The 16,696-nt window shown below is 40.1% G+C and overlaps 1 protein-coding gene across 1 annotated transcript in view; it reads right to left on the reverse strand.

Moving 5' to 3' along the window:
* Positions 1-16,696, reverse strand: part of HDAC9 (histone deacetylase 9) — a 397,896-nt gene that overhangs the window by 73,745 nt on the left and 307,455 nt on the right. The window contains 2 exon segments of the mRNA XM_075212212.1: positions 133-289; positions 7,042-7,280. Coding sequence (XP_075068313.1) covers positions 133-289; positions 7,042-7,280 — 396 coding nt within the window.

The following is a 16,696-nucleotide window of genomic DNA, read 5'->3' on the forward strand; positions in this document are numbered from 1 at the left end:
CAATGTGGCTGTCAAAAAGGCTTCTAGGGTTTTTCTAGGCCTGTAATTTTTATGAAATTACTGTGAGATGCATAGTTTCATTTTACATTTATTTTTGTTATCACTGATAATGAAAAAAAGAAAAAGTCGTACTTTCTTTGACTCTCTCCTTGCTGCGAGGGTGAGACAGCTGTTGCTCACGACGGTATTTCTCTGCTTCCTGCTCCTGTCTTTGTTGCTCCAACTTGTGTTCCTTCTCTCTCTCTAAGATCTCTTGTTGCTGCTTCATCGCCAGCAGTTCTTGCTGCAACTTGGGAACAAACAAAAAATATATATTTTTTTTTGCTAAGTAACATTATATTATGAAGGGTTTTGGAACATAGGATTAGCTCACTTACTATGATTATAATCATTGTGTTCATCTGTGACACAAACATGGCTGAGGGAGCACCAACACAATATTACTGAAGGACGGTTAGTACAACAATACTCTATAAATAATATATACCACATTTTCCTGTAGATATTAACTGGATTCATTAAACTGCTTTTAAACAGGATTCAGCTCATTTACTAAAACACTTGATTTGTGATGGATGTGAATTTTTTAATAATACTTCCACTATCAACATCAAACACCAATCAATATTTACTCACAATAGATTGTGACATCTAGCTGTACACTTCTAGTGAACTTACATACATTTGTAGATCTCTAGTTGGATATAAAGCAACAGTGTTCTATACTACATACTTGCCAACTCTCCCTGGATGTCAGGGAAACTCCCTGAAATAGGGGTGATCTCCCTCACTCCCTGAAGAGTCTGGCATTCTCCCTGATGCTGAGTCAGTACAAGACGTGGTTGGCATCGCCATCTGTGGCATGATGACACAGTTCAGAAATTGTGTCCATGTATTGATGCCTATGGAGGTGGCCATTTTCACGGAGACCAAAATTTAATCAAAAACTGACAGGTAAGACAACATGACTTCAGTAATGGAGACAGAAATGTAAAAGACACTTCACATCTCTAGAGATTCATTAGCTGCTTTTCTTTAACGCATAGTTGCCTACTCTCTCGGAATGTCCGGGAAACTCCCGCATTTCTGGGAGACCTCCCAGGCTCCCGGGAGAGCAGGGCAACCTCCCGGTTCTTGCCCCCGCAATAGATAAGGGGTGGGTCTTAATGACGCAAATATTGCGTCATCTTAGCCTCGCCTCCAGCTGTAATTGGCCAAAATTGTGACAATCGGTTAGGGTGCGGGGCCAAAATGATGCGATTCGTCAAGCCCTGCCCCATGCACGCCCGCCTCCCCCGGGATCTCTCTGAAGCCAATGAGGAAAAGTTGGCAAGTATGCTATACTATTTAATTTTTTTCATAAAAGTTATATTTAAATGAAATATTTTTGGGCATGTTCTGCATTTTTAATTTGAAGGTACCTTGGAAGTGGTCATTAAAATTCAGCTTTTTCTAAACAGCAAGTTTTTTATTTAATAGTCATTTCAATTATTCAAACTATAACACAGAACGTCAACCGACCTATCAGAAGTGCCTGTTTCTGCTACTGCAGAATATTTCGCTTACAGTGAGTGCACATGCGCACATGTGGAAAGAGGGGATTTTCAGGGATGTCTTGCAGGTTTGAAAACACAGGACCAGCTTTCAAAAGAGCTCAAAGGGTTATTCAAAGTTCTTTTTTTTTTTTTTTTACATGTAATAATTTATGAAGTTGATAAGACACTTTTTATATCAGAAATCCCGGTGGTAGTCATTGGTGCGATGAAAACATTTCCGAAAACAGTTACTGCAACAGGAGAATGCCGATTGCTGTAATTCCAAAATGTAGGAAATACAGACTTATTGAAAAAGTGACAGAGAACAATTCCGGCAACTCTGCTATCAACGCCGACAGGAGAACATGCCGGCACACAGATTGATGTCACTTCAAATGGTGACATTTCCATTGCTAGTATTAAGGGGGCAATGTGAGATCAAACTCTTTAATGTCAACTCAAAACATTATAGCAGGGTTGCTGGAATTGTTCTCTCTCACTTTTTCACTAAGTTTGTATTGCCTACGTCTCAGAATTACAGCAATGCTTTATTTAAATAAAGTATTTTTCTATGAATACATCCTGCTATCTCCATCCTCAGATGGCAATAGCAAAAGGAGGGAATGAATGAGTGTTTGGAGGGGAGGCAGGAAAGAGGCTTCTGAAGCACTAGACATGTGAAGGTCACACACACCTTTCACAGTCTGTGCCTATTTGAAAATCTCCAAAGTTGGAAGCTATGCTCACAAACAGTATTATGTGTTTGGGTGGCGCTAATGGTGCTCACACCTGTTCCTTGTATCATTTGTTAACGTAAAGATTTGTACTAAATTAAAGTAAAATATAGTAATTAGCAAATTAGTTAGTAATACAAAATGGGTTTGAAGGTCCTAGACCTTGGTTAACACATCCTCTTACTAATGTAAATGGCACATAAAAGAGATATGATGTAAAGTCAGTGGTAAAACAAGGGGAGCACTATTGCTGGTTATCAAGGAGTACAAAGCTAGGATCACGATGTTATGTTCAATAGGAGCTCTACTCCCATCACTGCAATCCAGGCCCTGATTCTAAGGACCACAACATATTTCTCATACTAGCAGAAGGCATCTAAACATGAAGAAACTTCATGTTTCCCTCATGGACAGGTCATGGTGCATTTAGGTAGACAGTCTAGACTGCAAGTCCAGGCAACCAACCGTCCAAAACTAAGGTAAGACTTCTATCCCGTACACGCTCAGATCACAAGTTGTGATACAATTACCAAGTTTGCACTCACGTTAAAAAAATATTAAGAGTCCATACTTGCCAACTCTCCCGGAATGTCCGGGAGACTTCCGCATTTTGCAAAAGTCTCCCGTACTCCCGGGCGAGTGTGGCAATCTCCCGAATTTTGCCCACTTCACTAGGAAGTGCCCCACTTCCTAGTGAAGTGGGCAGAATTAGATCCCAAACGCTGCGATTCCCGGTGAATTGTGGCGTTTGGCGCGATTTGACGCGATTTTGGACATCCCGCCCCCCTCCACTGGCTGGCTCCCGGAAGGGAGCTGAAGAAAGTGGGCAAGTATGATTAAGACATATTCTTACATATTATTTACACAGAAGTAATACATGAGAAATTAATTCTTTATGGATTCTGTTCTTAATGCCAATATTATAGTTTTTCAAGAGGTTGAATTTGAAGTCATTTAACAGCGAATATATTAAAAATCACAGAGAAAAAAGAGCTGCAATTAAACAGTCTTTATCTGTAATATTTGTATAATAGAATACTATGATCGAGTCATCATAAAAGTGAGTTTGGAACTTGCCTAATTCGCAGACATGTAGAATGTATAAGTTAACCTGTCCAGTGCCGGAGCTTTGCAATGGGTGGTACGTTGTGTCACACATATCCCCATCAGCTCATGTTGCAAAATCAGGGCTTTCTTGGAAATCACATTTCTTTGTAAAGAACTTAATGGAAGCAATGCCCTGGGGAACCATTCACAGTCAGTTGTAAATGTTCTTAAGAGAAACATTCCTAGTCACTCTTTTCCTCTTTGGATAACAGACAAGAAGAATGACAATGGGAGCCCTGTTAATATGAGAAATCTACTCAGCTATGCAGGAAACAGATTTGCTGAATTAAAGAAATCGGCTGCCCCATTGCTTGTTTAGGGAGAGAGGCCCTGGGACAATTTGACCAAAATCAAAAACAAAGTTAACCTTTAAGACGTGGAAAGACATTAATCATGCACAGTGCTGTAACCCACGTTATTGCATCATCTGACAAATAAAACTGTGCTGGGTAAATCCTCATGTATCATGTGACCTCTATATTGATGACACTAAATTCCGCACAGTTTACACAGCAGAGATGCAGACACTCTGCTCACTTTTCACATCACCATTTTGATTCTTTGTATATTATTATTTACATATTATAAATGTAGGTCATAGAAAAAGAGGTCATAGGGCAGCTCTATAAAGTGTCTAGGGTGGCTGAAAATATAAATCTGGGGCTGGCTGCCCTGTCACAGAGCAGGTGAAGAAGACAGGCTCCAGGAATAGATGAGCAGGTAACTAAAACAAGGAGGTGTGGGATGGATGCAGCAACCAATTCCTATACCTACAGAATAGGACCCTGGACTCCTCCTGTCCTCAAGCGCTGGAAGGCTCTTGAAATATCTGACAGCTTTGATCAGTAAATTTGCTGCCGCAAAGTAATTGCTAAACTGGGGGAAAGTTATTAAGAGGCTGTAAAGGGGACTTTCTTTGTTCGGAGGACCAATATTTTTTAATTTTATCTGAAAATGTTCTTTGGGGATCTTATGGTTTGCATCTCCCTCCTGCCCTCATGTAAGTTCACTTCAGGCCTAACAAATCCTTTTGGATGACCATAATACACATACCCGCACTTAGTAGCCCACACGTTAATTCTGCACAGACCATGGCATTTGGAACAGATTTGCTCAGGCACAATGCAAAAACGATTGGACTCCCTGCTATGCATGTCAGCTCCCACATACCTGGGAACCTTTACATTCTAATTTGTTCGGGTTTTGGCCTAATACTGAATCTGTGCAATATAGTTACCGAATAGCTACACGTGGACCTTTAATATGTGGATAGTATAATATTTCAAAAGCTGTGAATTAATTAAAATATTAGTGAGGACACAGCTCTGACATGTTACATCTATAAATATTATGTCTGATAACTGATTACTTGGGTCGGGGGGGATTTTCACAATTGAAACAGATTGGCGGTTGCTTACTCTGGATCACAAATATAAGTGAGGGATAGCAGGAGATCCAAAATAGGTTTGAACTTGATGTACTGGTGTCTTTTTTCAACCTCAACAACTATGTTACTATGTTTCTATGTAACGATTGCATCATATTTAGCAATACACCAGGCAGGAGGGAAGCATAAAGCAGAAGAGGCTGCCAGTCTCTATGATGGATGTCTTTTCTAAAAATAATAAAAATTAAATTTCCATTCTTAAAGGGGTTGCACTTCCCTTGGCCAATTCATCATTAAGCTGCATAGATTGAACCAGCAAGCAAAAGAGGGTGTTATGTGATTGCTCTTACATCCAATCATGTGCTGTCCTCTTTGGCTTGGAACTGTCGAGGATAATCCATTGCCTTTAGTTACAAGGCCCTCAACAATACTGCAACTTAAAACATGATGAACAACCCGCAAATGTAACGCCACTCCTTGCATAACCTCCTTCTCTCTTCATCTTTGACAAGTATCTCTCACTCACACCTCTAGAGCTCATCAATACATCAACTATATAAATAAATGATGATGATGAACTATTGGGGGTTGGCTCAGCAGGGGGGCATATGGGCGGGTCCCACAATGGATTACCTTGCGCTGGGACACTGGGCTACCTGCATTTTTTTTCCTTTAAAATCTTCATAATAGGCTGCTGAGCCAACTCTCTCCCCTTGGCAGGGGTTGGCTGGCAAGTTTTAGCCCAACTATTCTCTGGATGACTCATGTAGTCTCCATCCGTTACTTAGCTCTCTCACCTACATCTACAACCTGCTTTACAATCCATACTAACCACTGACATCTGCTTGAGATCACACACAATTCCTTCACCTTAATTTTCAATAAACTTTTCCCCTTAGATTGCAAGCTCTGGTGTAATTATTTTGGGGTACTTATTTTTATGCTTATTACATATTGCTTACTCAGAAAAGTAGTACTGAAGATGCTGGAGCTTCTATAAATTAATAGTAATAATAATAGTAATGTCAGTTTCAGCAAAGATTTGTCCATGTGTGGACCAGTATCTCTGATTAACCATTTGTGCTCAGATAGGGATATCCTGGAGTTTAAGCTGCTTGTGGTCCTTGAAAACTAAAATGAAACACCCCTAATCTAACACTATCTAATAATGGCCTACATCCTAGCAATACACTTAAATGTAGCTGGGTAAATACTACTTCACAGCAAGAGTTTTCTCTCAAACAGTTCTGCAGACCACACAGCTCCTGGAAGGCAGCAGTCTACACAGACGCGCGGTGTGTTTCCCCTTCCACTTCAATTTGCATTGGCTCCCAGCTGACATTAGCAGGCTCCATATCAACCGGTTTTTGGAGGCTTAGGACTATTCCCTGACCACTCAGAGCCATTACTTAACAACATAAATATTGGCTGGCAATGAGACTTTAATTATTTTGATTTATACATGAATCCTTCGGCTCAATTTTCGTTCGTGTGAGTGTTGTCACATGACCGCTTTCGGTTTCAGCTGAATACAGATGTACATAAGATGAGCTAGAGGTCAGTATAAAAGCCTCAGCTGACTGCAAATTGTGACCCTCAGTTACACCCCTCACTGAAGATTCACATGCACATAAATGTTAGAGGCTGTTAATACGGAGTTGGTGTCAGCAGCGAATGTGGCTGAGAACAAATATTTGCATACAGCTATTTTCACACGCTTTACAAATATTTACTACAATACAATATAATACAACACAATACAGTCTATCTGCTTATACTTTACTTTTACAACGATAGGGATAGAGGTGATAGCTAAGACAATCACTGGTGTGTTTTGGGAAGGATTTTAGGTGCCTGAAAACCAAAATATATTGCACAATAATACTAACAGCTTGAAAAGTCACATAAGTGCACCTGCCGTGCTAATTATGAACACATGAATATTTACTGTTCAATGTAGTTTGTAGACTATATTAGGGCAGGATTTATACTTATATATTTACTAGACCAGGGTTTCCCAAACCTAGTCCTCAGGGCTCCCTAACAGTGCAGGTTTTCCATATCTCCTTCCTGGAGCACAGGTGTACTCATTACTGACTGATACATTGTAACAGATCCACAGTGGTTCTAATTATGTCACATGTGATCCGGAAAACCTGCACTGTTGGGGAGCCCTGAGGACTGGGTTTGGGAAACCCTGTACTAGACTGTTGGGGGTATGATAATATGTGGATAAAGAGGGATATATACAGTTATTGGTTTGCTGTTTGATAGATACCTTGAGGTGTTCCTGGAGCTGGGCCTGGTGCTGCCTTGTGAGGTTTTCGTGCTGTTTCTGAAACTCGGCAATGAGCAGCTGTTTCTGAATCTGCTGTTGCTGCTGGATTAACATGAGCTCCTGCTGCAGCTGCTTCTCTCGCAGGACAGGGTCTAACATAGGCATAACGGTCCTCAGATCTGTCCGTAGGTCCAGTGGTGTGATAGGGTCCAAACCCACAGGAACCTCAGACTTGACATCTGTCATAGGAAACAGCAGACAAACTATTATTATTCCCTACTTTTATCATGCTAAAGAACAGCTAAAGTACAGGTGCTGTTAAAAGGCCCTTAAATCTAAAACACAAGTTCATTCAATACTAATCGGAATTCACGTGTATAGATATTTAAGTAAAAGTCCAAAAACTATGCCAGAAGTTAAGAAAATCTCTATAAAGTTTAGAATTGCACTCTGAATTCAGGCAGGTGAATGTCTTCATGTAAAGTCCTTCAATATGTAAGTCCTGATAAGTATATTTATGAGTGTTATACCGTAGCTCTTTCATTTTAGATTTAATTGACATTTATAGTCCACCAGAGTTTTTCAGTCCCAAGAACAAAATTTGCAATGACGTGCCTCAATTTTTGTGGTGTCAGAACAAAACATCTTGGGTCGAGACCCAACTGGCATCATATAGCATCGCTGATTAACAGTGTACAGTATTACTGCATTATAATCCTCATCAGTTTATACAGAGAGAATGTGTGAGAGAGCTACAACCAACTTAATGTGTGGCCTTTTATGAATCAGAACACATGTGGAGGATATTTTTTAGTGCGTCTTTGTACCTGCTTTGACACACAGTGCACACATCGGAGATCACCATATTCTGCTTTTTAATGATCCCATGCTTTCAGCAACATTTTGATTCTCGGCTAGATTTTTGATCTGTGAAATACACGTTGCTAAATGTAAAAATGTCACAATGTCTGATAAACCAAGTATCTCAGTCTATATATAGGCCACCTACATATATGAAAGTACTTAGCATTTACCTTTAATTGTCCACTGTCCTATTCTTTATATATAGGAATGAGTAAGTGAATACATCCTCTCACCGGATGACTATGGAACCTGTCTAATCAGCTGCTACATCCACCACACACCTCCTTATTCATAGACAATTTTAATTACTCGCTTATCTACTCCTGGATCCTGTGGTTTCCACATGCTCTGTGACAGTGCAGCCACACAGTTCAGCCTGACGGCCATATGTTTTCTGCCCTAGGTTGAACATTGCGGCCTTGGTCCAGGCATGTTGGCCTGGCCCAAGGTAGTTAATATGAATCATACACTCAGGAAAAGAGCTTTTTGACTGCAGGTAGCTCCGGTAGGAAAAAACGAGAGAAGGAAAGAAGAGCAAAGAAAATAATAAGAGAAAAACACTTGCACCAGCTTGGAAGGTGAGTCTTCAATTACACTTTACTTTTACCAGTGTCAAAGACTCCTCAGTGTTGTGAAACAAGAGGGTAAGGAGGGACTTGGAATTCCGATGAAGGGTCATAGGTTAAATTGATATACAGCCAATCACATACACTCCCCAAATTCCTGTGGAGGTGTGTGTTATCAATAAGAAGAGGCCATTTCCGGGTGGCTCCTTATTGGTCTAAGTGGTCACACAGCCCCGGTGTTTGTCCAGAAACAAAGTGCTGGGATGGCCAACACACAGGAGGGAGGCTGGCGCTGGAGGGTCTTGGCTCTGCCCATTCGCCTTGTGTGCTAATAAGTCAAACAGGCTGAGATACTCCAGTGCCAGCCTCCTTCCTGTACATTAGTCCTTCCGGTACAGCTTACCTCAATTAATGTTAATCATTAGGTAATACTTGGAGTGATATTTATTCAATGTTACCTGTGCACAAGCCTTTATAACACACAAATAAAATACTTTATCAAACAGGTGTTGGCAGTGCCAGGGGTCAAATTACATCTTATGCACCAAGGCACTTTACTGCCGTGGTCTTCCACTACTTCAATTATATTTAATATTCACTATTTTGGGTAGCATTTTATTGTTTAGAGTGGACCTAGTCACACAAAAAGGCATACCAATAAAGCAAAATAAAGTAAATTAAGATAAATTAACATGATAAAAAAAATGAACTTAAAATAAATATGTCAAACAGATAGGATACTAAAGTATGCCTAAGTCAGAAGGAAACAGCCTTTTCCGCATAGTTTAAGGCTTAATTAATAGGCCCCCAAGTCTGCAATATTTTGGTCACACCCATATTCCATTGCGCAGGGGAGGGCTGGCAAATTTTAGCACGGGGGGCAAGACTCGACTCAGCAGCCTATTCAGAACATTTTAGAAGAAAAAAAAATGCAGACGGCCCAGTGATCCAGCCCAATATAGCCCACGATGGGACCTGCCTGGGGGGCCAATGCCCCCGGCTTTATGCCTCCCAATCCCCCAGCCCAGCCTGCCCCTGGCATTGCGGCATGCTGGTAGAACAGCTTGGGCCACTTACTATTGTTTGCTGCCCCTCAGGGAATAAGTAGCCAGCTTTTCCCTGGACCTGTTCCTGAGTAAGTTTAAACAATAAGATGTGTGTATATATATATATATATATATATATATATATATATATATATGTGTGTTTGTGTGAGTGGGACTTTAAGTATTTAAGTGCTTTCATTAAACTATTTCTATTATATAAACTTTTTTTGCGCCAAGATTTTCAAAAGTACACATGTTTTTGGAACATATAAAGTGATAAGAGTTGTAGACAGTATACGGTACCATGGTTTGTCTTTGTCACACTCAAAACGGACGCACAGACAGTATTATGAGTCAAATTTTATTTTTCATAAAATAAGAGCTTACAGGAGGTTTAAGATTAAAAATTATATAAGCCGCATATTGGAAACATTTATCATATTATTTGACACTATTAACTGTTATTCATTCCATTTTAGGGCACTTTTAAATTTAGGGCCACGGTCTGTTTATTTAGTATGTTATCACAGTGATGTATCAAGCATGTACAATAGCTGGCTATTTTCTTTGGCGCAACAGCTTAGAAATGTATCTAAAATAAATATTGATATTTGCAGACTTAAACTGGCCATTAAAGTTACTAAAAGATTTTCCAATGTGTAAAATGTCTAAGTGGTAAGGAGAGGTTCATGAATGACTTTATTGCCCACTTATACCACAAAATCATTAACAACAACTATCCATACTGTATATTACTATATATTTACAGTATAAAATATGTATGTTGATCCTAGCATTTACCCCTAACCTCACTGTCAGGTCCTATGGTAGTACAGTCCATGTTTGTACATGAGTCTCGTATGCCCTGAAGGCCTCACTGTTTGCACACAGGGGTCACTGTTTGAGATCACACTTAGCGACATGACATGGCTGCTCAGATGTCGCAGACAGAGAGATTCTCATTCTGTCTGACACTGCCAGGCGATGGAAGCATGTCTTTATGCGTCTAAGACACAAATCTTTCCTACGCTCAGACATTATTGGTTGACAAACAACTTTGCCTATAATAAAGAATTCTGGGCATCAGCTTGTAACTGAGAACCAACATTTGGGGTCCATTTGTTCTTCTGCTTTCCAGTGTTTGACCCCTGGCTTTCAGACGACTATGTCGCTGGCTCTTGAACCCCACCTATTCCCTGGACTTACTATTGCTCAAGCACTCAGACTAACTTTTTCATTTAAAAGTACAGTGTAGGCTCACACATGCGCAATGCGGCATGCAGGCCCACACATGCGCAATACGACATGTAGGCTCACACATGCGCAATCCGGCAAGCTGGCTCACATATACGCAATCCGGCAAGCTGGCTTACATATACGCAATCTGGCATGCTGGCTCACACATGCGCAATTTGGCATGCAGGCTCACAAATTCGCAATCAGGTATGCAGGCTCGCACATGCGCAATGCGGCATGCAGGCTTACACATTCGCAATCCGGCATGCAGGCTCACACAAATGTGCAATGCGCCATGCAGGCTCACAAATGCGCAATCCGGCATGCCGGCTCACAAATGTGCAATCCGGCATGCAGGCTCACAAATGCGCAATGTGGCGTGCAGGCTCACAAATGCGCAATGTGGTGTGCATGCTTGCACATGCGCAATGTGGCATGCAAGCTCGCACATGCGCAATGTGGCATGCAAGCTCGCGCATGCGCAATGCGGCATGCATGCTCACATATACGCAATCCGGCATGCAGGCTCACACATGCGCAATCCGGCATGTAGGCTCACACATACGCAATCCGGCATGCTGGCTCACACATGCGCTATCCGGCATGCTGGCTCACACATTCGCAATCCGGCATGCAGGCTCGCACATGCGCAATCCGGCATGCAGGCTCGCACATGCACAATTCGGCATGCAGGCTCGCACATGCACAATCGGGCATGCAGGCTTACACATGCACAATCTGTCATGCAGGCTCACACATGCACAATCCGCCATGAAGGCTCACACATGCACAATGCGACATGCAGGCTCACACTGCACTGGCCTGGCGAGTGCTAAGACTCCTCTTACCGCTGCCAACCAGCATCACTCAGCTGCCCTGAAACCTTTTATCACTAAATTGTCCAGTAGAAGATTTTCTATCTCTGCTGTGGGCAGTGATAGGAAATCTTCCATAACTCCATGTCTATTATTTATAATCAATAATTAATAAATAGACCCCTTTATAAAGAACAGAGAAAAAGCTCTCGTTAAATGTAGTGAAATGAAGTGCTGTCAGACACAAAAAAAAGCTCCATTTTCATTTATAAAGTAAAAGACAAATCGCTTGACTTTTTAGTTCACTCACTGCTGAAATTATTGCGCCTAAACTGTTTGGTTTGGTTTTCCAGACTAATCATTAAATAGTGAAAAATCACTCTAAAACTCACAAAAACTACTCTTGATTATAAATAATAGCCATGGATTGGAAGCTAAAAGCAGGCAACAGCCCAGCCCTCAATTCAATTTATTCAATCCACATTCCATTTGTCTAGACTAAATATAGCAACGTTTACACAAGAAATCAATAGTACTTGCTGAGAGCAGAGCAAGAGCATGAATATTTCATCAAACGCGGGGAGTGAGGGAACGATGGCAATCAGTAAGCTGACAGCTATGTGGAGGCTGACTGTGGCCCTCTGGATGAGTCACACCAAGCTGGACAATGGCTCCCCCCCCTGCAAGTCACAATCACATTCAATGCTTCTTTCTATTTTTAAAAGTAATTGTGTTGCAAGTGACAAAGCCTTATCATTTTGAAGTGAGAAATAGATTTTCTTACATCTACTATGACAGGATAATATGCCTGGCATTGAGCAATAATAACAGCTCAATCCTGCTTGCTGCTTGCATGTCTTCATTGTATTTGCACACTGCGTCACATTGCCAAATCACAAACAAATGGTTACTGCTTTTCATACACCGCTTAATTACAATAATTAACATGGCAAACTTTGGATTAGCCAGTGGAGAACCATCTGTGTGCGTGAGTAGCCAGACATTTAACCTTTATCTGTTTCCTTCATTTCAAAACAAAATAAATCCAATGCAATATTGGACTAGATTTAGATAAACTTTCTCTGTCATTCCGACACAATAAATTAAATAAATATATTATACAGAAATTAATGATACTGTATTATGCAGCAGTAAGAAGGCCTGTGGCATTTTATGAAAATGAAATGAAAGCAAGATATCCACCATTCTAACATAACAGCCTACACACATATTTATTTTTGTACATTGAAAGGACAACTCCACTGCAGACTAAGAGAAATGTTATATTAGGTGGAGATCAATGAAAAAAGAAAAGTAATAACTACTGGGTATGTGTCCCACGTCATATCTGACTGAATCTCGTATGCCTTTAACTGTTCTATACTAACCAGTATCCTTTATCAGGAAGGCTCAGTTGGTGTAGATGGCCATTCTCCATGAACTCCCTATTCACATGACACACATTTATTTTTTTAATTGAAAGTAGGAAAAAAATAGGCCTTACCCATGATCCACTCAAACCACAACCTTATAAGACCAAACCAACCCCAATTCCTCAACAATGCCAAAATATCAGCCACACCCACTTACCAATAGGACATACCACTTTCTGGGGTTAGGGATTAAGGGCAGTATTTCCACAATAGTGGCAATTCGGATGTATGTTCTAGTTGCTTAAAATAAACCTCTCCCCTCTCTGGTTGCACTTTTTATAAGGTATACTCTAAGGCAAATGAGATAAACCCTTATAGATTTCTGGTTTTAGTGTCTTAAAACTAGACAATTCTATATTAGGTAGCTTACATACAAAAATGCATACCATCCAGCTGCTCCGAATTAGGCAGGATATCAGGATCTGCCTCCAGTCTTCTGCAATTACATGCTGCTTTACATTGGCATCTCCTGTCTCCAGGACCTTGGACTTATTAGGTTATGTATTATCTGCAGTACCTCTATTCTCCAGAAATGCTGCTATTGTGCCTTTGCTTTTCATCACTATGGGTTAACCTGTTGCACCAAATATTTCCTGCACCTGGTGGTTCCCTACTTATACCTGCCTTTCTCTATTACCTGTGCTGGTCATTGTTTTGTTGCCTTTCCTTATGGTTTGTTCACCTGCTTCTCCTGTGCTCTGGGACTTTTACATACTGCTGCTGACATCACTATTCCGGATTTCACTAAGCCATTCTAACTGCATCCGCAGTATTTCTTGCAACCAGAATTCAGCCTTCTCAGAAATTGCAATTTCAGCAATATTTGGTTTATCTGTATTTGCTGATCAATAAACGCCTTTATGCTTTCATCACATCCTGGGCTCCATAGCTGTGATTACATTGAAGTGTGAAAGTCCTACCAAAAACTTATATTTTGCTACTCAGTAATTTACTTATGTAAATTGTGTGCATAGTACAATAATTTTAGCCATAATTATTTGCCGGCATTCTTTGTCCTGAAAATGTATCCATTGCCTCCACAAAGGTGAATGAGACATTTTGGGGTAAATGTATCAAGCTGAGAGTTTTCCGGTGGGTTTGAAAAGTGGAGATGTTGCCTATAGCAACCAATCAGATCCTAGCTATCATTTTGTAGAATGTACTAAATAAATGATAGCTAGAAACTGATTGGTTTTTCAAACCCGCCGGAAATCTCTCAGCTTGATACGTTTACCCCTTTGTGTCATGAGAATGCAACCTATCAGTTTACCTTGAACTAGTGGCATCACAAGGTAGAAAGAACATGCAAACCAATTTGAGCAAATGTATTGACCATCACGACATGACCAAAGACTAAGAGCAAAATTAGGCACCCAGCATCAGTATGAGATGCGCAGATTTGCACTGTGTCATCTGATTGTAAATGACTCCAACCATCGGTTCTCTGTAACCTGAAGCCTACTAAAGAGGTGGATCGTTTATACATATAATCAAAAGTATTTTTGTACCTTATGAAATAGATTGCAAAGATCAGTTATATTTATGTAGACTATAAAACGGAATCTTTAAATTCTTTCTAAAGCTCTAGGATTTATTAATTACTGATTAATGTAGTCAATGTTGACAGCCTGTCCAACTTTATTTCTGAGCTTGGACCACCCAACCAAACCCATTTATATTAATACCAATGTAATGCAATATTAATGCACAGTTATTAGCATTGGCATATAAACTTGGAGACTATAAGATTTCTTAATAATTGCATGTTTGACGCTCAAGACATTATGTGAAAAAGTATTCTACACGTCAGCAGCTCAGAGATTTAATAGCACGCAGTCTTCAGTATTACATTTCAGAAGAAGTATATTTTTAAAATCAAGTGTTTTCAAGGTGACAGATGTGATATATAATATCTAAATTCAAAGAAATATGTCACTTCTAATTTCCTTTACTCACATTAACATAACATCAATATATTGGTCCCTGGAAGTTCAAGGTATGTCAGCGGTTCCCATATCGTTTTGTCATTGTTGCACACCTAGCAATGCAGATGTCTCATAGATACATGTCCGGTGACACACCAATATTAAAATATTGTAAAAAATAAATAAAACTAGAATCATGTTTGCATTTAAAAAGACTACAACTAATTTGTTTCATTATAATTAACATTTATATTAGAAATTATAGTCACTATTAAATATCTTCAACTTACTTGTAAGACTTTTCTCCAGTTACCCATATATTCTTATGGCAGATCAGCCTGGTATTATGACATAAAAATGTGTCCTAACACACTGGTTGAAAATCATTGCTTTATGTGATTGGTTTAAACAAACTACTTTATATTGATCAAAACGCCTTCATCATAAAGTTTTTTGTATTCTCCTTATTCCAATGATATTACATGTATATGTTTCTACTATATCAGTGTATCCATAGTTTATGTAAAATACAGTACACAATACCCTAATGCTGCTAATCTTGCATATACTGTAAATAGATTACGGTATAATATACTCCTACTGTAATTTAAAAGGATTGTAAGTAACTAAGGAGTTCTGTGACCATAGATTACATACAAGTCATGGATCTCCAAGGTGGCTTATAATTACTCTAATAATTTACAGTAGGGGTGTGTTTTACCTTAAAATATATACACTTGCCTACTGAACACTTAAGTAATGACATCAGAGCCAATGGTCGAGGTGGTAATTGGAAATGTGCAGGGGAGACTGAGAGCCACCAAGGCTTTTGATCATGTGAAATTATTTTTAATTACTTTTTAAAACTATATAGTATAGTATAAAATATATTAAATAAAATAAGGCTTTCCTCCCAGTATCCCCCTGTACACCTCTGTCCCTCCACCTCTCCCCATGTCTCCTGTAATGTTAGCTTTCATTAACATCTTCCGTATTCCTACATCTCTAATGTCTCCCATGTTTTCTCACCTCTTTCTTCTATCTTTTCCATCTGTCCACTCTGCCCCTCTCTTATTCCCCACCGGCCCTCCTTTGTGGCCTAATCACCTGCATCTCTCCCCACCTTACATACCCCCTGTGTCTCTCACTCCCTCTCATCCCTACCCCCTCATCCTGTCTGGCTATACATTGATTCCTTGGGAATTGGGCCATACAATTTAAACCCACACCAACCCAAAGCATCTCCATTACAGTGGGAAAAAATGTTTTATAGATCTCTGGGTGTTTAATTGTCCTGGAACCCTAGACCCTTTGGTATAGTAGTGAGGAGCAAAGTTTCCTAGATTTCAAGACAATGATAAAGGTCTATAACTAAGAACCTGTATACATAAACAGTTGTTGGTAATTATAAAAGAAAATAGACATTTAGCAATACTTTGGTGTAAAACATGAAGTGAAGGGCATTATAACGAGTCACCTTGCGGTTTTAAGCATAAGCCTGACACCCTCAGATATGTCTGTATACCAGGACAGCTCCCATTGGTCACACACTACTGGCACAAAGCAAAAGCCCATGGATCACAGTACCCTAACAGGGAAACAGTCCCTGGTCAGGCACAGAGATAGGGAACAGGGTGACAGGATCGGCCAAGTGGTTCACACATGGTCAGTCAACAAGGGATGGAGATACCTCATTCCCAAATCAGGGACAACAAAGCTGTCCCTGAGTACACCTGTATACGGGACAAGTCTGGGTTATATTGCTCCTGT

Source organism: Mixophyes fleayi, chromosome 5 (genome assembly GCF_038048845.1).
Source record: "Mixophyes fleayi isolate aMixFle1 chromosome 5, aMixFle1.hap1, whole genome shotgun sequence".
NCBI classification, from domain to species: Eukaryota; Metazoa; Chordata; class Amphibia; order Anura; family Limnodynastidae; genus Mixophyes; species Mixophyes fleayi.